General features: G+C 44.6%; 1 protein-coding gene across 10 annotated transcripts in view; it reads right to left on the bottom strand.

The window, feature by feature from the left end:
• LOC147454214 (uncharacterized) overlaps nucleotides 1–24,077 on the bottom strand; it is a 91,311-nt gene that overhangs the window by 67,047 nt on the left and 187 nt on the right. For 2 of the 10 annotated variants that reach the window (XR_015188605.1, XR_015188607.1), the window contains exons 1-2: nucleotides 21,947–24,069; nucleotides 21,618–21,740 (exon numbers count right to left, since the gene is read on the bottom strand). Coding sequence is in view for 7 of the 10 variants with exons in the window: in XM_086516210.1 (XP_086372336.1) it covers nucleotides 21,618–21,740; nucleotides 21,947–21,988 (165 nt within the window). In the remaining 3 variants the exon portion in view is untranslated. Of the gene's footprint in view, nucleotides 1–21,617; nucleotides 21,741–21,946; nucleotides 24,071–24,077 lie in introns of those variants that run through there. The other 8 variants (XM_086516209.1, XM_086516215.1, XM_086516210.1 and 5 more) reach the window with 7 other exon arrangements.

Here is a 24,077-nt window from a genome sequence, read left to right as displayed (position 1 = left end):
CTTTGTGTACACGTAGTGTAGGTAAAGAAGAACTAGATTCTATATGTATTTTGCTGAAATTCACCCTAAAGGAGGTGATTAAGGGCTGAAAACAGAGATTTTACAGCCACCACACTCTACGAAGAGAGTGCCTATTGCAACTTCTCGCAATGAAACTTCACCAATAGCTGGCTATGGCTATGAGAACCCTTGTTCTAGACAATGGGAGCACGAGGCCACCACATATGTCGCAAGGGGCTGCTCTCAAGCTTCCATGGAGGGCTCCAATGCGTAGAGCATACTCACAATGGGGGGGGTAGGAGCACTGCCAACACTGAAAATGGGGGAGGGGGGGCTCCTAAATAGCCATCAGGGAGAGGGGGCGCTAGGAAGAGAGAGAGGGTGAGAGTGAGAGAGAGAGAGAGAGAGAGAGAGAGAGAGAGAGAGAGTTAGTTTGCATTGGTAAGTGTGCCACTTGGCACACTTACTTAATAACTTTAAAAACCCTTGAACTTTCACTTTTAAAAATCCCTAGGCTATTAATGAAATGTGCAAATTAACTCACAACTCTACACACAGATGCTACTAATGAAATTGTTAGCTGCTCCCCAACGCAATGCCGTACCGACACTGCTCTGGCATTACCTGTTCGCACTTGTCCGGTCAATTGGTCCGGCATAGACAATTTAAAAATACACTAACTAACTTATCCTAAGGCCGTAAAATGATTCAGGCCTTAGGGTTATTATTCTAAGGACCCCATCTCATTCCTGTGCTTGCACTAGCGCGCGTAATTTTCTGAGCCCTAGGGCTACTATATACCCCTTCATTGAAGACCCGATTTCCCAATCACTAAGGCTTCAGGGTATTTTCTGCTAGGGTCTCCTTGAGGTGCTCTGGCCCAAACTTGGGCGCACCTGAGGCCCCAAAAACTGCTAGATCTATTCTGATGTGCACACAGCTAATTAGATAATTCTTTTTCTCGTAAATAAATTAATTATTTACAAAGTCTGACATAGTTACATCTCTCTTGGTTCTAAACAATTGACCTCAACTGTAGAGCGTCAACATAACTGTGCAAGATGTCTGGATAGTCCTTAAGATCGGACTCAATCATCCACTTTACATCTAAAGGGGTGTAATTCTTGAACTTGACTAAATACTTTCGATGTAGGCTCCCCGGCTTGAGTTGTCTCTCCGAGTGGTGTATTATCTGTTCAGGTTGAAGGATTTCCTCAATCTCTTCGACTTCTGGAGGATCTTCTTGTATTGGTGCCACTGGAGGAGGTCCAACATATGGTCGGAGGAGAAGCATTATGGATACGCCAGTGAGAAGGCAAATCCAATCTGAAAGTCACGTCATTGACTTTATCTGTAATTTTGAAAGGGCAGTAAAATCTATGGGAAAGTTTGACAACTTTCCCTTTTCCGACCCGCTTTTTCAATCTAGCTTTCTCAAACCGAAGCAGGACATATTGTCCTTTTTCAAGATTGAGATTCCTTCTGTGCTTGTCTGCTTTTCTCTTCTGTTGCTCTTGAGTACGAAGAATCGCTTGCTTTACTTGTTGATGGGCAATATCAATATTGCGCACAAATTCATCTGCGGCGAAGATGTTTTCTTTAGTAACCATAATAGGAAGTAGGAGTGGCTTCCCATAAATAATTTCGAAGGGAGCTTTATTAGTTGAGGAATGTATGGTATTATTATACGCAAAATCAACTATTGGTAAGTACTGTTCCCATTCGGATTGTCGTTCCGAAACATAGCACTTGAGGAGATCTAAAACAGTGGCATTAGCGATTTCGCTTTGACCGTCTGTTTGAGGATGATAAGCTGATGAAAAATCAAGCTTAGTTCCCAAGTTTTCGAACAATGCCTGCCAAAATAGACTAGTCATGCGGGGATCTCTATCGCTGACAATAGTCTTTGGCAATCCATGGTGTTTAAAAATCTGAGCTAGAAATATTCTAGCCATGTGATCAGCTTTGATCGTCTTCTTTACTGGAAGGAAATGTGCTTGCTTACTGAATCTGTCTACTATAGTCCAGATTGCATCATTTCCATTCTTGGATCTATAAAGATCCGTAATAAAATCCATGGCAGTACTTTCCCATGGCGTGTTAGGCACAAGGAGTGGCTGAAACTTGCCATAAACTGTGTCTGTCATATTTTACTTTTTGGCAAACTAAACACTCACGTACATGTTTTTCAATGTCCGCATGCAGTGTTGGCCAAAAGAAATACTTCTCAAGGGCACTAGTGGTAGCAACAATTCCCCGATGCCCGACATAAGGAGAATTATGTGCTTCATCCATCACCTTCTGTCGTAAGGGCTGAGCTGTGCATATTGCTTGTTGACGATAGAGCGTATTATCCCTAATGGAATAAGGTGGCTTTGAGTGACCAGCTTGAAGATCTGCCCAAAAATTGTAGCGAAGTCTAGATCTTGAGGATACATCTCACTGAGAGATTCTAGTTCCTCATGATAAATTGTTGTTAATACATTGATCTTTGGACGCCTGGAGAGAGCATCTGCAACTGCATTCTTCGTTCCAGAAGTGTGTAAAATCTGAAAATGGAACATTGAAAGAAAGTTGGCCCATCTCATCTGCTTTTCTAATAACTTTCTCTGTGTGAGAAAGTAGACACAGAGAAAGTAGCGAAGACTTTGATCATCTGTCTTGATAATAAAATCAGCTCCTAACAAATAGTGTTTCCAAATGGAAAGAGCATGAATTACTACCATTAGCTCTTTCTCGTATATGGAAACATGCAAATCTACATCTTTAAGGCGCCGACTTTCGTAACCTATGGCGTGACCCTCTTGGTTCAAGACTGCTCCTACACAATCTCCAGAAGCATCGCAGTATACCTCGAAAGGTTTGCGAAGATCAGGGACGGTGCGAACAGGTCCGTGACTGAGTAGATACTTAAGCTTTTCAAAAGCTTGTTTTTGTCCAGACCCCCAATGGAATGGAATCCGCTTCTTTGTCAGGTCATGGAGGGGACCTGCTATAGCGACAAAGGCTCGAATGAAACGCCAATAATAAGAACAGAGGCCAAGGAAACTTCGTACATCATGTACTGTAGTTGGCGTAGGCCATTCTACAACTGCTTGAATCTTATCAGGGTCCATTCTCACCTACTTGTGAGCCCAAATACTGGATTTCTTTTAGAAAGAACTCACTCTTCTTAGCATTCACAAATAATTTGTGTTTTCGTAATTCTTCAAACACTAAGGTGAGATGCTTATAGTGTTCGTCTTCCGTCTCTGAGAAGATTAAGACGACATCAAAGAAAACGCCTGTGAAGCTTCTATATGAGTGAAAGATTCTATCCATCATTCGGTTGAATGTGGCTGGTGCATTAGTGAGTCCAAAAGGCATCACTAGAAATTCATACAACCGGAAGGTTGTTCTAAATGAAGTCTTATGCACATCCTGAGGAGCTATGCGGATTTGATGATAATCGCTCTTCAAGTCTATACGACTAAAGACACTTGCTCCTTGTAACTTGTCAAGAATGTCGTCAATCCGAGGAATTGGAAATCGATTCTTGATTGTGGTCTTGTTTAGAGATCTATAGTCTATGCACATGCGGAATGTGCCATCCTTTTTCTGTACTAGCAAGACAGGTGAACAATATGGAGAAGTCCTTATTAAGCCCTTCTCCAAAAGTTCGTTAACCTGCTTGAGAATTTCCTCTTGCTGCATTAGACTAACTCGATAAGGGGGCTGATTTGGAGGAGAACTTCCTGGGATCAAATCAATTGTATCATCCTCAGGTCGCGAAGGTGGGAGTTCATTTGGAAGTTCATCTGCAAAACAATCTTTATAACTTTCTAATAACTAAAGTCTTTTTTGCTCTAAAGAGGAAGAAAGTTGTGAAACAGACACATCTCTCTCTCTTGCAAAAATCAAGTACGCTGAAACACACTTTCTCATTACTTTCTTGATGGCAATGTGATTGGCGATAGGGATACGCCAATCACCTGTATCTGCAAGTACAAGATACTCCTTTCCTTTATGAGCAAAGGATAAGGTTTTCTGAACATAGTCAAGAATGGGATGCATCTTGTAGTGCAAAGGCATTCCCAAGATAACATTGCATCCTTCAAGTGAAGCTAGTAAGAAAGACTCTTGATCTTTGTAGTTGTCGACCTTTAGATTCAACTTCCCTATGATTGGAGTAGAGTTAGAGTTATGCCCTTTGAAAGCAGATTGTGCTTGAATAGAAATTCCAAAACGATTGGGCTGTGAGTTCAGGTCATCGGCTAGCTTCGTAGAGATGAAGTTGTCTGTACTGCCAGGGTCAAACAGAATAAGAGCCCGTTGGTTGTTGATGCTACCCCATGCTTTGAGAAGAGCTCTTTCTTTTCTATCCTTGGTTGTATTTTCCTGTACATCTGGGACTGCATTGGAAGAGGGTGGTTGCGGAGGTTTGGTAGGACAATCACCCTTCATATGACCAACTTGTCCACACTTGAAGCATCTTCCTTCACTAATGTAGGTTCGCAACTCAGCAGGAGAGAGATATCTCCCTTGCTTGGGCTGATTTGGCTTTGCTTCTGCTTCGGAGGCAGTTCTTTTCTTCTTTTGAGAAGAAGAAGTAGAGGTAGGCTGCTCATGGAGAGCCTTCTGCTTGGCATGGTAAGTGCTTTGCTCCATCTTCCTGGGAGTACCCTTGTCATGTATTCCATCAGCTATGCAGGCTGATTCCATAAGTATCTGCAAGTTACCCCGGGGATAAAGCTTCATAGCCTTTTGCAAGGCTTCATGCAATCCTGCTTCAAACTTGCGCATCTTTTCCGAATCGTCAATCTTCTTGAATGGAGTGACTTTCAAGAGAACGTCCCAAAACCTATCCACATAGCGTGGAACAATTTCGTTCTCCGACTGTGAAAGTCGATCCCATTCTTTCTTTACCTCTTCCTCATAGTCTGGAGGAAGGAACTGTGCGTAGAACTCCTTGAAAGCAGTCCAATCTTGGGGTTTGCGATCTTCCAGGATAAGGGTTAACCACCAACTGCTGGCGGTGCCTTTCAGGTACATACTGACATGGCGAAGCTTGGATCTTTCTTTAAAATTCCCTTCTGCAAATGCAACTTCAAATTGGCGGATGAAAGCCAAAGCTTTGTCATTATCACGCCGTCCATTGTAGGTGTCGAATTTCACATCTTTGTCTCCCGACTTGAATGTTTTCTGCCTGCGGTGCTTCTTCTTATGATGCTCCTTCTTTCTATGCTTAGACTCCTTGAGTACAGGAGTCCTTTCCCTTAAATGCACTTCTTGTTGCAACGGGTCGTCCAGAAACATGTCCTCTGGAGCGACGATGTCATCCAGATCCTTCATGAAAGAGAACTAAGGGGAATCCGAGGGATCCTGCTCTTGAACCTTTGGATTAAACCGCACATGACGTTCTGGAGGTTTCCTCTGCCTCTCGTGCATGTGGGAGGTTCCAATTAAAGGATCTTTCCTTGGTTCTGGCGCCTTTGGGTTCTGTGGGATTTCTCCCGACCCCATTGGCTCCTTGAGTACAGGAGTCCTTTCCCTTAAATGCACTTCTTGTTGCAACGGGTCGTCCAGAAACATGTCCTCTGGAGCGACGATGTCATCCAGATCCTTCATGAAAGAGAACTAAGGGGAATCCGAGGGATCCTGCTCTTGAACCTTTGGATTAAACCGCACATGACGTTCTGGAGGTTTCCTCTGCCTCTCGTGCATGTGGGAGGTTCCAATTAAAGGATCTTTCCTTGGTTCTGGCGCCTTTGGGTTCTGTGGGATTTCTCCCGACCCCATTGGCACTTTCTCCTTCCCTTTCTTAAGAGTATGGAGAATCTTTTGGACTTCTGGATGGGAGAGAGCTTTTTGCAACTCTACCACCTGCTGTTGAAGGAGAGAGAACTCTATCTCGCGTCCTCCCATTTCTGCTGTCTGCCAAGAGTCGTCAAAATCCCTTAAGGAAGAGAGAGATGGCCTTGCTCTGATACCACTGTCACAAAAATACGAAAGCGTAAACTGACTTTTAATTGTACGTCAAATACTCAAGGGAATTAGAGAGAGAGAGAGAGAGAGAGAGAGAGAGAGAGAGAGAGAGAGAGCTTGACACTTCATTGGGGACCAGAAGATGGGCTGGTCCCCCCCCATAAAGAGATTATCTTTAGTACTAAGGGAGAATCTTTACAAGCACAAGAACGGAGCAATAGCCCGTCATCTATTCTTTCTTTTCTGCTTCTAACTGAGAGTGTGCGAAAGATACTCTATGAATATTGAGAGGATTTTCCCTCTGCTATGAGATTTTGAGAAGCTCTCGAAAACGAGAGTCTATCTTCCACAAAACTCAACGGAAGCTCTCGAAAAATGAGAGTCTACCTTCCGCTAACTGAGTACCTTTATGCATAAGTATTCCTGCAACAAAAACAAGGGAGAAACACACAAAATGCACGCACACATGCTTGCTGTAATTTTCTGCACATAACCTGAAAATGTTACCTGAGCACCTTCCAAAGCCGAAATAGAGACCTTTTCCGCGATGGAATTGCACGAAACTTTGTGTACACGTAGTGTAGGTAAAGAAGAACTAGATTCTATATGTATTTTGCTGAAATTCACCCTAAAGGAGGTGATTAAGGGCTGAAAACAGAGATTTTACAGCCACCACTCTACGAAGAGAGTGCCAACTGCAACTTCTCGCGATGAAACTTCACCAAAAGCTGGCTATGGCTATGAGAACCCTTGTTCTAAACAATGGGAGCACGAGGCCACCACATATGTCCCAAGGGGCTGCTCTCAAGCTTCCATGGAGGGCTCCAATGCGTAGAGCATACTCACAATAGGGGGGGTAGGAGCACTGCCAACACTGAAAATGGGGGAGGGGGGGCTCCTAAATAGCCATCAGGGAGAGGGGGCGCTAGGAAGAGAGAGAGGGTGAGAGAGAGAGAGAGAGAGAATTAGTTTGCATTGGTAAGTGTGCCACTTGGCACACTTACTTAATAACTTTAAAAACCCTTCAACTTTCACTTTTAAAAATCCCTAAGCTATTAATGAAATGTGCAAATTAACTCACAACTGCACACACAGATGCTACTAATGAAATTGTTAGCTGCTCCCCAACGCAATGCCGTACCGACACTGCTCTGGCATTACCTGTTCGCACTTGTCCGGTCAATTGGTCCGGCATAGACAATTTAAAAATACACTAACTGACTTATCCTAAGGCCGTAAAATGATTGACGCCTTAGGGTTATTATTCTAAGAACCCCATCTCATTCCTATGCTTGCACTAGCGCGCGTAATTTTCTGAGCTTGAAATCTGAGGCTACTATCTACCCCTTCATTGAAGATCCGATTTCCCAATCACTAAGGCTTCAGGGTATTTTCTGCTAGGGTCTCCCTGAGGTGCTCTGGCCCAAACTTGGGCGCACCTGAGGCCCCAGAAACTGCTAGATCTATTCTAATGTGCACACAACTAATTAGATAATTCGTTTCTCGTAAATAAATTAATTATTTACAAAGTCTGACATAGTTACACATCCTCATCCTCTTCTCATAGTTCCGACAGTTCTTCCTCCTCTAACTCCAGTGATGAGGACAGAAAGAGCGTGAAAAGAAGAAAGATTCAAAGGCACAGCAAGAACAAGAAGAAGGCAAAGAAGAGCAGACCCCACCGAAGATCTCGGAAGTATTCTGACAGTTCGGATGAGGACTCATCTTCTACTAAGAGTTCGGACTCCGACGAGCAGACCAATATGATTTTCTCGACGACAAGGGCAAGAAGACAAAAGATTTCAAGGAGGGTGGCAGGCCCTAAAGTTTGATACTTTTTCGCGTTTTCGAGATACCCATAAGGCCCTCGCTTTCATCCAACGGTTCGACATAGCTTATTCTGGAGGGCATTATTCAGAGCACTCCACTGTCAAGAGGGCAGCATTTTATCTGAAGGGAAACGCCCAAACATGGTGGTCCACCTTACTGTTACGAAAGGAAGCACCAACGACGTGGCTACAGTTCAAGCGACTTTCCTTCTTCTTGGCTCACTCAGGAGTACAAACGTGATGTGATCACCAATTGGAATCATCTTCGCACGACCAAGGAAGATACTTTAGACATTTACTGCCAGAGATTTTGGGATACTTTTCTGCCAGCCTCTTCTTATAAAAAGATCAGCTTTAAGCAACAAATTGAGCGGTTTAGTTGTGGTCTACCTAAAGAGATACAGAATTACTCTTTGTTGCAAAAATCTGAGTCCATACAACTCATGAAGTTCGAAGCTTTTTAAGTTTGTGCTCACATTATCGGCGGTTCATTCGAAAGTTTGCAAAGATAGTTTCTCCATTGCATGTGTTGACTCAAAAAAGGGTTCCTTTTCCTTGGGGACCATCAGAGGTTGCAGCCTTTCAGACTCTCAAGGAAAAGATGACATCAGGTACAGTGTTGGCTTTGCCAGACCTGCAAAATCCCTTTGAGGTTTACTGTGATGCTCGTGGTCGCAGTTTCGGAGGAGTCTTGATACAAGAGGGCCATGTTATAGCTTATGAGAGTAGGATGTTCTCACGTACTGAATGGGTTGCACAGATTTATGAGAAAGAGTTGTTGGCAGTTATTCATGCTCTTACAGAGTGGCAACATTTTCTACTCGGAGCCGATTTTATTGTGTTCACCGATCATCAGAGTTTACGCTACTTCCTGTCTAAGAAGCAGCTTTCGAAAAAGCAAATGAGGTGGGCAAATATTCTGTCACAATTTCATTTCTAGATTGTCCATGTTCACGGACATGAAAAAATTTGGTGGCAGACGAGTTCATCATAAAAGCTTCGAGGATATGGTAGATCAGTATGCCACCGATCCTAATTTTGCTTACATCTTTAGCCAGTTACAGAATGGGGAGACAATTGCAGGGTATTCCATACGAGACGGCTACCTGATTCGGAAAACGATGTTGTGTGTTACACAACCTTTGAGGGAAAAGGTTTTGATTGAGTGCCCATTGTCCACCTTTTTTGGGCCACCGTGGCATAGATACCACCATGAAAGGTGTTGAGTGTTACTTTATTGGCCGAGGCTCAAAAATGATGTGGACAAGTTTGTTCGCAGTTGCTTAGTATGCCAAGTCAAGTTTGACAAGCATAAGGCATCAAGTCTCCTATAGCCTCTATCCATACCCTCCCGTCCCTGGGAAAGCATCACTATGGACTTTATTTTTTATCTTCCCAAGACTCGAAGTGGGCATGATGGTATTTGGACAGTCATCGACGGATTCAGTAAGCACGCTCACTTCATTCCGGTAAAGAAGACAGTTAAGCCCGATCATTTGGCGAAACTGTTTGTCTCACGGATCTTCCGATTACATGATATGCCCGAGTCCATTGTTTCGGATAGAGGTTCCCGATTCACTAGTTTGTTTTGGAGGGCAATCTGGGAGAACGTTGGCACGCGGCTGGGAATTCCCGAGATGAATCTGTTATATGTGCTCTCTCATGAGAGTAGTGTTTGAGTGCATGTTTGAAAGACAAAATGACTACAACATTTCGGCCTTGTTCTCCAGAGAGATGAGATGGGCATGATAGTAACAAGGTTTAGTCAATCAAGACAACTGCGAGAGATTAGTGACAGATCTAGATGTGATTGCTAAATACATTACCGTGGATCATGATTCTCGTTCGAGATCTCAACGAAGGTAGTAATGTGAATGTAATTTGAATGTTCAGTGACTATCATCTTTGTGCAAGTGCTGGATATGTGTTGTCTAGTGCGTCAGTACTTAGAGTCAATGTCTCCTGAACTAGTTTCTAGCTTCTGTCAGTTTTGTAGACCTAATCGAGGGCGATACAATTCTTGGGTCACAAAGTGATGACGTAGCATGTCCGTCCGGACAAACATAGAGAGACTGACAAGATATTATAAGTGTTCCAACTTATGGTGTCTTGTCCGATGGGGCCCAGGGGACACTAGGAAAATTAACAGTCCAATGAATTGCTGACGTAGCGTACGGATTTTCGCAATCTACGTCACAAATCGCGTTGGCAACTTGGGCGCAAAGCTTTTGGGGACCAGTTGCTTAGTTGCTTTTAGAACCTGAAGCTTTTCATGTACTGCTTTTGGCCAGAGGCCTTTGTAAGAATTGCCAAGGCCTCTCTTCCTCAAATTGGCTTAGGAGCACTGAGCAAAGGGAGAGGACCCTCGGACATTGTACTTTGCCAAGCATTAATATAAAAAGAAATACTAAAAGGGACGCCAGACTTTGGGGCCAATGTCTGAGCACGACACTACGTCGGGCCGTGTCTCTCAATTGTGTTAAGTTATTTCCAGTTTCTCTCACGTGTTGTGGCATATTCTTGACTTGGGGTGTGTCACAAACTGAAAACGTGGCATGACCACCCGCAGGCAGACTTGATGACGTGGCAGAGAACTGTACGGACAGGCTGGCAACAGTACGGATTTTCGAGTTTTGCGTTGACATACTGACGTGGCAGATTGTATGGATTTTCGCGTTTCACGTTGGTTGTTGACGTGGCAGGGCTGTACGAATTTCCGCAATTTGCACTGATGCTTTTTGACAGTTTTTCAAGACCAGTTGCTTTTGGAACAGTTTGCTTTTGAGTTTAACTGCTTTTGGGGCTCTGCTTTTGGGCATCCCTTGTAAGAATAAAAGAGCCCTGAGGGCCTCACTCTTCAGAGCATCTGGACGTAAAGTCTGAGAGCAAGGACCCTGCGGGAGTTGTACTTTGCTCAAAGATTAATATAAAAGAAATACCGAAAGGGACGCCAGTCTTTGGGGCCAATCTCTCTGGGCACGGAAATACGCCGGGCCGTGTCGGCCAAATTGAACTGTGATTTTAAAGTTGTGAAGTATCTTAAGTTCGTGCCGCGACGGATTCTAGACTTGGGGTGGCCAAGTTTGTTACAGGGTGTCCAAGTCTGTTACACTCGGCCATTTTTTTTCCAGTTGGTCATGTCATCACTTTGTGACACTCAGAATAAGGAACAGAAGTTCCTTGGAATAGGGTTTTGCCTTGAGAATAAGAAGCCGAGGCTTCTAAGTACCATCGAGCCTGATTCTAGAACGAACGTGGTAATACGTTCGATTCAAGTGCTTGTATAGACTTTCCCCCAGTAATAAAACAACTTTTACGAAGGGAACCAACCCATCTTTTGGTCCCCACTACTGCGTTGATCTTCTCACTCTTTCTCTCTATGTCTGTCTATATCAATTGGCTTTAGTATTCAGCGATAAATTCTGTATATCTTATATTGTTATGCCCTCCTGTTTGTGACAATGGTATCAAAGCATGGTCTCCTCTCTTTTCCTGTAAAGGAGGACGACTCTCGGAAGATACAGGAAGAAGGCATGACAAGCCAAGAGAGAAGCAAGCAAGCAGAACTTTAAGACCTACAATAAAAGCTCGCAAAGTTGGAAAAACTTCTCTCTGCACAGTGTCGACAAGACCTAGCATTCTCTGAGAAGGCAACAAGAGCATGATGCTCAAGAACCTAGTGAATCCGAGGAGCAGAATGCTCGAGATCCTTCAAAACCCAGAAGTGAGCCGAATTCTTCTGTTGTAATTCAAAAGATGTCTTAAAGAACTTTCCCTATCATCCTCAATTCCACCTTACTCGTCTTTCTAAATACCAATCAAAATCCAATACAGAACCATACCCAAGAAATCCCGTCATTTCGGAAAGGATATAAACAATGTCTCTAGACCTCAGAACGCTCCAGTCAAGTTTGATAATTATGACCGAATGGGAGATGTCTGTCACGGGGACGTGGCAATTGTTAACTATGTCACGAGGACGTGGCAACTGCTAACTTTAGTTGTTGGTTTCTTTCCAAGGGGTTTTGTTTTATTTTTGAGACCCTCTTCTTGAAGTAGCAAACGGTCGGACATTGTATGGCCAATGTGAACAGTAGTTTCACCCGCAGATGGGTAGTGGTCGGCACAGGAATTCATATGGTAAGAGGATGTCTAGGCTCAGAGCAAGATCATATAGGTCCCCCCGTCGCACTTAGCAAGTTGGTGGATACTAGGAAGTGAACTCAATAAAGGCCTAAAGTCAAGGTGTGACTGCCAACAAAAAGTATCCTACATTTGGGCCACATTGCACTTTTGGATGCGGTCCCGATGAGGATACATGGTCAGATGACCAGTGGGAGCCCAACGGAAGCATCTCCTAAAATTTAGGGAACTGCTATTTTGGGCCACGAAAATGTGTTCGCGTCATTTCCTCCGGTATGACTAGGAGAACATTTTACAACTCTGCCGCGAAGTCAACTGGGCGATCAGTTGGGATATTTTTAAGCGGCGAACCCAAAACGGGAAAATGCTTGTAAATGCGCCAAGTGTCACATTCCTCCAATGCAAGGAAGAGTTGGCGCTGATTTTATAGCTAGAAGGCTCATTTTTCAGCTTCTGTCACACAGGTTAAGAGCTACGGAGTGCTTCCTTTCCCCCTTATGTACAGTGCGGTGCAAGGAGTGATGCCCTGCACGCTACGCATTGCTCTTTCTCCCCCCAATGAGCAATATGTTATGCCCCACTAGTGGGCTTTTCATTTGACCAATGTACAACTATGTGGGTTCATGCGCGATTGCCGAGGCAAGAGCCTCTTGCACAGGTACTGGATTAGCTAGCGGCTAATCCCCCGCAGGTACAGGTGAATTTGGAGAGGTTTCACGCCATAAATCTTGTCCGATTCAAAGGGCAAGTAACCCTACAGGTGCAGGAGCTCGAGGTCTTGCTACAGATGCGACCGGCACGCGAAACGGAGCCCAAAACAGGGAATTACAGCCTGCTGTGTATTTTTGCAGGTTTAGGGTTTCGGCCCTAAACGGACCCTAATACCCCAGGAGGTTCAGGGACGCGAGGGGACCGCTGTACAGGTGAACTGGCGCATTTTCGGGGCAGAAAACAGAGAATTCAGCGTGCTGCAGATTCTCGCCAAGTTTTGCAAAGTGTTCGTATGCATCGGGAAAGTCACCTATTGCGTGGGGATACTGACTGTGAAGCGTCGTAGTACAGTTATGCTGCCGAAATCGGGCCAGAACAGGTGTTTCTTAGCCTAGATTGTGCGGGGCAGCTTGTAGGAGATCACACGTTTTATTCCCTCTGTTAAAGAATAAAGAAATACCGAAAGGGGCAGCAGTTTTGGGGCCTACAGGTTGTCGGCATCTGCTCGGAGCATTCTAGCTCCCGAGCCGTGTGTGTACTTAGGTGTTAATCCCCGTTACAAGTTACCTTTGCAAAGTGCTCTGTGTGTGTGTCTAAAGTAAAGAATTTCGGGTGAAAGCCAACGCCTACCGCCCCACGGGCCGGTTTCATGGTTCCATTGCCGGGATATCGATCACTTTTTCCTTAAAAGAGTGAGCCTGGATTGTTTTGGGTAAAGACACAGAGTGCAGGAACGCGGGATTACACTATGGCCGACAAGGGGAAGGGCATTATGGAAGAGGGTTCCTCTGCAAAGGACAGGCAGGAGATCCCTATGGTTTTCGAGATCGGCGAGAGCTCACAGCCACGTGAGTCTGTACCTCCTGTCAACGTCTCCAGTAGTACAGGGCTTTATGACAAGGCAACTTGAGGATGATGCGTTCAAGACTCAGTTAGTTGCCGCGGTGAATGTCTTTTCGCAGCTGGTGCAGAATCCAAGGTTTATGGAGTTCTTGCAAGCGCCACCAGTGCAACAGCAAAATAGGCAACCTACGCCGCGTACAGAGCTTGTTGATGCTCAAGCCTAGGTACTTCATGCGGCTCAGGAGGATAGGGAACACTCGCATGTTGCGGAGTCAGGGGCTCCAAAACAGGTTCCTCCTGTGCTTGAACAGGTGGCTAGAACGCCTATTCCACAGGTTATGCCAATTCAGCCCGCCACCTTTCAGAGCTGGCATGCTATCTTGAATGGACAGGGAACTGGATACCAGGCTATGCACTCAGTTTTTCCACCACCCATGGTACGTCCTGGGTATTTCGGGGGTGGATCAGTGTTCCAAAGTATGGCTGGTTATGCACCTGGAAGTCAGCCGTACATGCCAGGAACAGTGTTCGGGGGTATGCAAGGCATCATGCCAAACCCCATGTATGGTAGTATCGGCATGCAGCAAGGTTTCCATTGCAACCAGGGCCAGTTTGGGGTGCCACAGGGTCATTTTGGCATGGCTGGTTTTTCTGGACAGCAGCCAGATATCGCACCTCTGACGCAAAATGTGAATGGCCAAGATGTGCCGATCATGCCTCCTACAGTGCCCATGTTGCAAACCATCCCTTATGACAACTTGGGGGCACTAGAGAAGCCGAAGGCTTACAAAGAAGGTGGTGCAGTTGTAAAGTTCAGTACCTTCAGTGGTTTCGAGGATAAGACAAAGGCTCTTACCTTCCTCCAACAGTTTGACACAACTTATGCGGGAGGGAATTTTATAGAGGCCTCGAAAGTCAGGAAAGCTGCCACTTTCTTAAAGGACAATGAGCTTACATGGTGGACGACATTGTTAATGCAAGGACAGGCACCCGCCACTTGGGTTTACTTCAAGCAAATGTTTACATCTGCTTGGCTGTCAAACGAATTTGAAGCCGACGTCATGACAGATTGGCACCGGCTTACTTCAGCTTCGTGCAAGAGCTTGCTGGAGTACAATAGGGGGTTTTGTGAAGCGTTACTCTCAGTGACCTCCTACAGATTTGTGCCATTGACAGAGCAGATACAGAAGTACTGTTGTGGGTTGCCTAAAGGGCTTTGCTATTACTGTACAAAGAACAGAGTGGCTACCCTCACTCAGCTTATGGAAGTTGCGAACACTGGTCTTGCCTTTGAAAGGAGAGGACAGTGGATTTCCGAGCAACGACAAAGGAGGGCAGCAAAAGAAAAATTCAGCGAAGAAGCCCTTTGTGAAAACGGCTCCGGATGCGTCACAGGGGTCAGAAAAGGCCACCAAAGATAAGGATTCAGCAGGGACTTCTGGAGCGCAGGCAAAGAAACAGAAAAGGAAGCCTTTTGTGCGCAAGTCGCTCGAGGAAAAGAAGGTCCTAATGGCTGAGAACAAATGCTTTATATGCGTGCAGCCTGGTCACTTTTCTATCAATTGTCCACGAAGTAAAAGGCCAGCTGACTCAGAGGATAAAGAAGACTAGAAAGGCAAGAAGCCTAAACCCACGGCAGGTTTAGTGCCAGACATGGTGGGTGTGCTGCCAGTGAGTTATGCAGGGCATGGGGTAAAGTTAGGGATCAGACGGCACTCATCTTCTTTGATCCAGGTGCCAAAGCCAAATTTATCTCACCAAAGTTAGCTATGAAGCTGGGCATCAGAGCTGAAGAGATGGGGTACACAGCAGAGGCAGGGTTGGCATGTCCTGGCCACTCAGAGTGTGTTACTCCCATCATTGGAAAACTGCGCCTGCATGTTCAGTCGTATGTGGACACTGAAGAGTTTTACATCATGCCGCTGGAAGGTTGTGACGCCTTGTTGGGGATCCCGTGGATGTTTCGAGTGCATGGAGTCTTGGATGCCTACAACAAAAAGATCACTGTACAGCATAGGGGCAAAACTCACATCTTGGATGTAAAGCTTAGAGGAGAGTCGGTCCCTATAGTATCTGCTTCTGCTATCACTTCTGTAATAAAGAATCATCTTTCTATGTACTTGATTTTTGCACATGATGTCTCAGATAGTGATCAGTCAAATTTATCTGTGTTAGATAAAGAAAGGTCAGCATTTCTGCAAAAGTTTAGTGACTGTTTTTCTGATTCATTACCGTCGCAATTGCTGCCAGAGAGACCTGAGGACCATCGGATAGATTTGGTGCCAGGGTGTAGCCCACCAAATAGACCTCCCTACAGGGTTAGTGCGGCGCAGCAGAAAGAGATTATAGGCCAGGTTGAGGAGTTATTAGAGAAGGGGCTGATTCAGCCTAGTTCTTCACCCTTTTGCTCCCCAGTGCTCCTAGTGCAGAAGAAGGATGGCTCATGGCGCATGTGTATTGATTACCATGCGTGGAATAAGAATACCATCAACAATAGGTTTCCCATTCCTAGAATTGATGATATTCTCGATCGTTTAGAGGGTGCTGCAATTTTCAGCAGGATAGACCTTAAGAGTGGGTACCATCAGATTCGTATAAGGCCAGAGGATGTGCACAAGACTGCGTTTAGAACGACATTTGGTCTTTATGAGTTTCTAGTGATGCCAATTGGGCTAACAAATGCTCCTGCCACGTTCGACAGAATGATGGACCGGATTTTCCGCTCGCATCGACAGTTTGTTGAGACATTCTTCAATGACATGATAGTGTATTCGAAGAATGAAGAGGAGCATGGGCGTCACTTGACCATTTCGAAGAATGAAGAGGAGCATAGGCGTCACTTGACCATTGTGTTCGAAGAGATGCGCAGTCACAGGTTACTTGTCAATCCTAAGAAAAGTGAATTCTTCCTCAAAGAGATCCACTTTCTGGGCCCCATAGTCTCAAAGGATGGTGTTAGAATGGATCCCGCAAAGGTCGAAGCTATCAAGACATGGCCAGACTTGAAGACTGTGCACGATGTCAGAAGGTTCTTGGGATTGTGTTCCTACTATAGAAGGTTTATCAGAAATTTTGCAGAGATAGCATCGCCTCTTCACGCTTTGCAATTGAAAGAGGTCACTTTCAGATGGACCCAAAAAGAGATTTCAGCTTTTAGTCTCTTAAAGGAAAAGTTAACTTCAGATCCAATTATTGTTTTGCCAGATCTCAGGAAGTCATTTGTGGTCCAGTGTGACGCGTGTGGCAGTAGCATCGGAGCAGTGCTAATGCAAGATGGACGGGTAGTAGCTTATGAAAGCCGAATATTGCAAGGGCCAGAGAGGACTATGCAAGTCTATGAGAAAGAGCTCTTGGCCGTGATTCATGCGCTTTCTAGCTGGAAGCACTACCTCTTAGGTGTTGATTTTGTTGTTCAAACAGATCATCAGACCTTGCGATACTTCTTGACACAGTCAAAGTTATCCAAAAAGCATATGCGATGGGCAAACATTCTTTCCATGTTCCACTTCCAGATTATGCGATCTTTGAACAATTACAAGAGGGGCAACATCACAAGCACTACCTCCTCAAAGATGGTTTTATGATGATCCATGGCAGACTTTGTATCACTAGGCCACTGCGACATAAGGTCATGGAAGAGAGTCATGTCCCACCGTATGCAGGGCATCGTGGCATTGATGCAACAGTTAAAGCCGTAGAGACATTCTTCTATTGGCCTACCTTGAGGAGAGATGTGGATGCCTTTGTGCAAGCATGCATAGTTTGCCAAAAGGTCAAGTTTGACAGGCAAAAGGCACCAGGATTGTTACAACCACTGCCGATTCCGGATAAGCCATGGGAAAGCATTGCTATGGACTTTATCTTTGATCTTCCAAGGACGCCAACAAGGAATGATGGTATATGGACCATTATCTACAGGTTCAGCAAGCAGGCCCATTTTATCCCTATCAGGAAGAAGATAAAATCTGATCAGATGGCACGCTTGTTCATGTACAATGTGTTTAAGTACCATGGTATGCCACAATCAATTATCAGTGATCGTGATCCTCGCATGACCAGTTTGTTCTGGAGAGGATTGTTTGAGAACATGGGCACTACGCTCAAGTTCTCGTCTTCGTTTCATCCACAAACTGATGGACAGTCAGAAGAAGCTAATTCTACTGTCTTAGATCTGTTGAAATGCTATGTGTCAGATAAAAAGGGCAAGTGGGAACAGTATTTGCCTATGCTTGAGTATGCGTACAATAATATGGTGCATTCGTCTACTGGCAAAGCACCTTTTGAAATTGTTCAAGGCGGCAAAAAGTTCCTCCCATTTTGCATTACAAAGGACAAGATCTTTGAGGCAAATCGATATGTTGAGAACATGCATGAGATGTATAAGAAGATTAAAGTTGCCTTGGAGAAGACTCAGGCAAAGCAAAAAGAGGCTGCTGATCGTCACCGTCGTGAATTGTTGTTATCACCTGGTGATTGGGTTCTGTTAAGGTTCGAAAAGGCAAGGTTAAAGAAGATGAAGGGCAAGGAAAGGCTATTTCCTAAGCTCAGCATGCGTTACTATGGGCCTTTTCAAGTGCTTGACAAGATTAGCGATGTGGCTTACAGGCTAAAATTGCCTAATGCGTAGAAGATTCATAATGCGTTTCACGTGAGTCTTCTAAGACCCTTCGTGGGTGATGTGCCAGAAGATATGCCAGATGAGGATCAGCCAGAAGTTGAGGAACTTGATGAGATCCTGGTACCTGAGCAAGTTTTGGCACATAAAGACAGAAAAGTTAAAGGACAAGTTGCAAGACGCTATTTGGTGAAGTGCAAGAACTATCCGCCTATGGATGCAAAGTGGATGAAAGAGCATGAACTGTCAGAGTCACCAAATGTATTGCAGCTTTACCTTGAAGCCTTTGGGTTACAGCCTACTTATGCCCCAACCCAACGTGTGCAAAGGAGGGGTAATGATAGAGCTAGTACATCAAATGTACATATCAATTCAGTGTAATAGATAGAAATGACAAACGTATGAAGGCCTCATTAAGTCATTTGTATCTATATGTTATGACCTTTCTTGCGGATACATGCAATGATAAAAGAGTGTTAATAGCACAAGATCATCAGTGGCGTGTATTCATGGTATGCAATCGAGGACATTTGCGATTTCAAGAGGGGGGTATGTCACGGGGACGTGGCAACTGTTAACTATGTCAAGTGCTAACTTTAGTTGTTGGTTTCTTTCCAAGGGGTTTTGTTTTATTTTTGAGACCCTCGTCTTGAAGTAGCAAACAGTCGGACATTGTATGGCCAATGTGAACGGTAGTTTCACCCGCAGATGGGTAGTGGTCGGCACAGGAATTCGTATGGCAAGAGGATGTCTAGGCTCAGAGCAAGATCATATAGGTCCCCCCGTCGCACTTAGCAAGTTGGTGGATACTAGGAAGTGAACTCAATAAAGGCCTAAAGTCAAGGTGTGACTGCCAACAGAAAGTATCCTACATGCGCGATTGCCGAGGCAAGAGCCTCTTGCACAGGTATTGGATTAGCTAGCGGCTAATCCCCCGCAGGTACAGGTGAATTCGGAGAGGTTTCACGCCAGAAATCTTGTCCGATTCAAAGGGCAAGTAACCCTACAGGTGCAGGGGCTCGAGGTCTTGCTACAGATGAGACCAGCACGTGAAACAAAGCCCAAAACAGGGAATTACAGCCTGCTGTGTATTTTTGCAGGTTTAGGGTTTCGGCCCTAAACGGACCCTAATACCCCCAGGAGGTTCAGGGACGCGAGGGGACCGCTGTACAGGTGAACTGGCGCATTTTCGGGGCAGAAAACAGAGAATTCAACGTGCTGCAAATTCTCACCAGGTTTTGCAAAGTGTCCGTATGCGTCGAGAAAGTCACCTATTGCGTGGGGATACTGACTGTGAAGCGTCCTAGTGCAATTATGTTGCCGAAATCGGGCCAGAACAGGTGTTTCTTAGCCTAGATTGTGCGGGGCAGCTTGTAGGAGATCACAGGTTTTATTCCCTCTGTTAAAGAATAAAGAAATACCGAAAGGGGCGCCAATTTTGGGGCCTACATGTTGTTGGCGTCTGCTCGGAGCATTCTAGCTCCCGAGCCGTGTGTGTACTTAGGTGTTAATCCCCGTTACAGGTTACCTTTGCAAAGTGCTCTGTGTGTGTGTCTAAAGCAAAGAATTTCGGGCGAAAGCCAACGCCTACCGCCCCACGGGCCGGTTTCAATGTCCCGGGTAGCTTTCATTAGACAGTTTGAAGTTGCCTTTGTCGTTGGCAATTTCTTAGAAGATTTGAAGGTGAGGCATGTGATCAAAAACCTCAAGGGGACTGCGAGTATTTGGTGGTATACCAAAGCTCTGCAAGGAACTCAAGAAAAGACTTGGATTCAATTCAAAGCTGAGTTTTCTGGAAAACTTTTTTTTTCCTCTGCACTTTGAGGAGGGTAGCGGAGAAAATTGGGATCAGTTTTCCCAAAAGGAGCACAAGCGAGTCACGGATTATGTGAACAGCACATCTCGGCAAAGTCTCCAAAGAAGGAAGAGAATCAAGACAAACCAAAATCGTCAAAAGCGGCAAAGGAGCGATCAAAGAAAGAGAAAACCAAGGACAAAGAGGTATTATCAATTTGGCCATTTGAACATTGATGCTCTTCGTCGTGCTTTTCGTAACCAGTTGATTTAGGCTTACCACATGATGGGAATAAGCATGGGAAATGCATCACTTGCATTCATGGTAAGCAACATAGAGAGGCTATTCAAAAGCACTCTACAAGCCAAGCTACTGTAGCTTTGGAGATGGTGCACACCAACCTTTGTGGACCTATGCAGACTCCATCTTTGGGCATAGCTCTTTTACTTCATGTTGCTAGTGGATGATTTGAGCCGCTTTACTTGGGTATATTCTTTACAGAACAAGTCAAAGGCATTTGGTCTTTTCAAGAATTGGCATACACTCTATGCCTCTTTAATGTCGTCTCCAAGTTTTCAAGTGTAAAGTGTTTATCGGTTTTACAATTGTTAAGAAGTTTGTATCAGTTGATCTTTTTCGTTGGCACGTGATGCCGGCCAATTACAGTGGTATGAGAGATCAGTTGTTTGCTTTTCCACCAAGAAAACGAATCCTCCCTCCTCTACACATTACAACTGAAACAGTTATGGAGTCTGAAGAATACACAATTCCTCATCAATAAATTACAGGAGTTGGTTTCCAAACGCTTTTACCACATCTGCAGAAACTTCAACATTTTTTGAAGTACATAATTACTACTCATGCAACTGATTCCACCACCAATTCCACATGGCAGTTCTAGAGCTTCCACTAAGGATTCCAACATGCTGGAAATATCAAAAGGCTAGAATACCTCATGGAGTCTGAAGCTCGTCTGAAGACACAACGTTTCTCATCAATAAATTACAGAAGTTGGTCTCCAAGCGCTTTTACCACGTCTGCAAAATTTTCAACGTTTTCTGAAGTACATAGTTCCTAGAGTCATGTAACTGGTTCCACCGCCAAATCTATATGGCAGTTCTAGAGCGTCCACTAAGGATTCCAACATGCTGGAAATGTCAAAAGGCTAAAATACTTCATGATCTCCATCTTCCCATTGGTTGATCCTTTGCCGTCTTCCTAGGCACAGTGAGAGGTTTGCTTCTTATTGAGGAACTCCTACAATTTCTTTCAAGTCTTCCCTTGGAGCTCACTTGAATGCAAAAATTAGACGGACATACATTGTATAAGCTTGTTTCCAATTATAGGTAGCCCAAAAGTGAAACATGAGACATATGAAGTAAAGTTTCGTTGCAAGCCAAAGAAAACCAAAAAAGACAAAAAAACATTTGGAGACCAACCTTGGCTATTTATCTGATTTAAAATCCATGTTTCCTTCATGAACACTTTGTAGCTTCTCAAAATTGCCAAATTGTATGCCTATGTAGCTTGTTGAGAGAGTGTAAGATATGTGCTGTAAAAAGTGTGAGCATGACATCATCTACCAAGAAGCAATGTGATACATGATAGTGCATCGGGCCTGCTGATGAATAACACAATTACTAAATCGAGCACACCACACAAACAAGAAATAGACTTGAAAATACAAAGGAGCCTATGAGAGAAACAAAAAGAGCACCTTTATTTGAGATGGGTCAAGCTGTACAACTTCAGCCACCGCCTTTGCTGTATCTATTGTTCTACTAAAAGGTGAGCAATAGATCCGCACCTTATTTGTTCCTAGACCCATGGCTAAGGTGTCCTAAATCACATAAGTGATGACAATTAGAGCAAAGCAGCACCCTTTCATTCAGATATAACGCACAAAAACATGCAATGTAGCTCAATATAGCAAAAGCAGCAAAAGCAATCAACAAGGTGACAAAATAACTATTTACCAAAAAGTTTGACCTTCAAGATGTTAGAGAAAAGCAAGTTATGATCAATTTCATTCACTATGCCAATTACCAGAGAGTATCCCCAATAGATAGTCCAGATATGGACCAACATATACACCTCCTATCCTATAGAAGATGTGGGAAATTCTCCTCATCCTGTGGCATGAGCATGGCAAGAAAAGCATCATTTCTATCAGGACTATCAAGAGGAATACTAACAGTGGCATGCCATCAGGTTCCAGAGGAGATGGCAGTGGTCATGCTGCTGATGAAGAGGGGGCATCCAAAGAAGACGGCATTCCAGCTGTGAAATTCCTATGCCTATGTACCTGCATACTCCAAGGCACCTCAGTCCTCTGAGGAATCTTTTCTTCTTCGTGCAAAAAAATCCTTGTATTAGTTGATTACCTGAATAGTGGTCAGCATCAACCCCCACTGAGGGAATATGAACAAAGAGGGGAGACTCTCCCAAGATAGGCAAAAAGAATATATCAAAGGTTACATCATTAAAGGGGAGGACGGAAGAACCAAACAGGTAGCCCATACTGCCAAAAAAGACATTGCTCTGCTTCAAGCAAGGTCCTGGCCACTACAAACTAAAGAAAGGGTCGCACTTTTTCTCAGCCCTCTCATCTGAGTGTGTTGAATCAACTCAAGCCAGAAGGCGCCAATGGTCAGCATAGGTGGCTCGGGCCCTGTTTTCATTTACCTTCCTGGAGTACCAGAAGTTGAAGACTTTATGGAGCCTCGTATATCTCCTGAACATCTGCCAACTGTCTCTGCTCTTGGAGCACCAACCAATGAGTGCACCCAGCTGCCCTGTGTCCTGCTCTATCACAAACAAAGTGTGTCCTATGAAAAAAACCCTCTACCAAATGTTTCCTTCATAAACACACCCTTTGCCAAGTGTCTCCATGAATAGTGATGAGGAAGATGAATAAATAGGATCCTCACAAGAGAGAGGAGCGAAGGATAATTCTTAAGGGTAGCGGTTTGACCATCATAAAATGGTGTTTACCATCACCCAAAAGGTCTCCAAGATACCTTTCTATCTCTCGAAGATGGTAGGCAATCTAATTGTAACTCCAAGACCCTGGCACAGGCTAGAAAGGTCCATGCCCTATCTCAACTGTAAAGGGGAGATAGGGCCCCTCTGCTCGCTATGACGTCTCAAAATGAGCTCTGAAGTAACCCCTCCCCAAAGGGGAGACATTCACAATTCTGGGAGGTAATCCTTAATCAGCCTACCAGAACGCTTCTAGCCAACCACCTTGCAAACTAAACAGCAGTCTCAAAAGGATTCACTGACTCATGAACTGTACAAAGAGTGCCTGCTGAACATCTGATCTCAATGCTAAACTACCAGAGTCCATGATATGTAGGTAAAATAATGGCCAATATAAGCACGACGTTGCCCAATTTCTGGATGACCAAGGCAATCCAATGCACCATAAGCACCAATTATTTTATTCAGCAGCAACCGGGGTGTAAATACAAGTAGACACTCAATCCATGAGTCTCTCCTCTTTGCCCCAATTGCAATTATGGATTGTGGATGCAGCTACTGAATAGACATCCCTCATCACGAAGTACTGCTTGAGGCTGTCGATAAAAAGATTAGATCAGATAGTAACAGTGTAGCCTAGGCCATTCATCAGAGAGCAAGTAGTATTTAGTGTGCAACGTAAGCTGCCGACCAATGAATACAAACTTCCCTGCAGCAAGATGCAGCAAACCAAGCTGTAGCCAAAAGTACTCAATTTGCCACAAGGGCATGACAAGCTGTCGCCAGCCAAAAGTACCTAATTTTCCACAAGGGCATGATCTACAGCCGACAAATGTGACAATGACCAATGACACAGCATTGCAAAGCCAGCATGAGCTTCTGCTGAGAGGAAACATCAATCCCAATGTGGAAACCCAAACAGCGGCATGTTTGACCCGATCACAACCAGGAAAGGCCATCTGCTCACCCCCACTAGAGTCTCTCACATTCACCCTCTTAACTCCAATAGCAAAACCATGGGATTTTCTCCAATTGATAAGCGCACCACAAGCCACATAAAATATGAATAGAGTCTCTTGTGGTGCGCACATGCTGCGGCCACCCCAACCGTTCGGCGGTATGCTGGCCCACCTTTTTCCGGAGGTACCCTAAACGTTTGCCAACGTTGCCAACACAACGAGCACCCCCCCACCCC

Source organism: Adiantum capillus-veneris, chromosome 7, assembly GCF_014529385.1.
Source record: "Adiantum capillus-veneris isolate H3 chromosome 7, ASM1452938v2, whole genome shotgun sequence".
In the NCBI taxonomy this organism is placed as follows: Eukaryota; Viridiplantae; Streptophyta; class Polypodiopsida; order Polypodiales; family Pteridaceae; genus Adiantum; species Adiantum capillus-veneris.
Note: the sequence above shows the minus strand (reverse complement) of the source record. Positions and strands in the feature narration are given on the sequence as shown.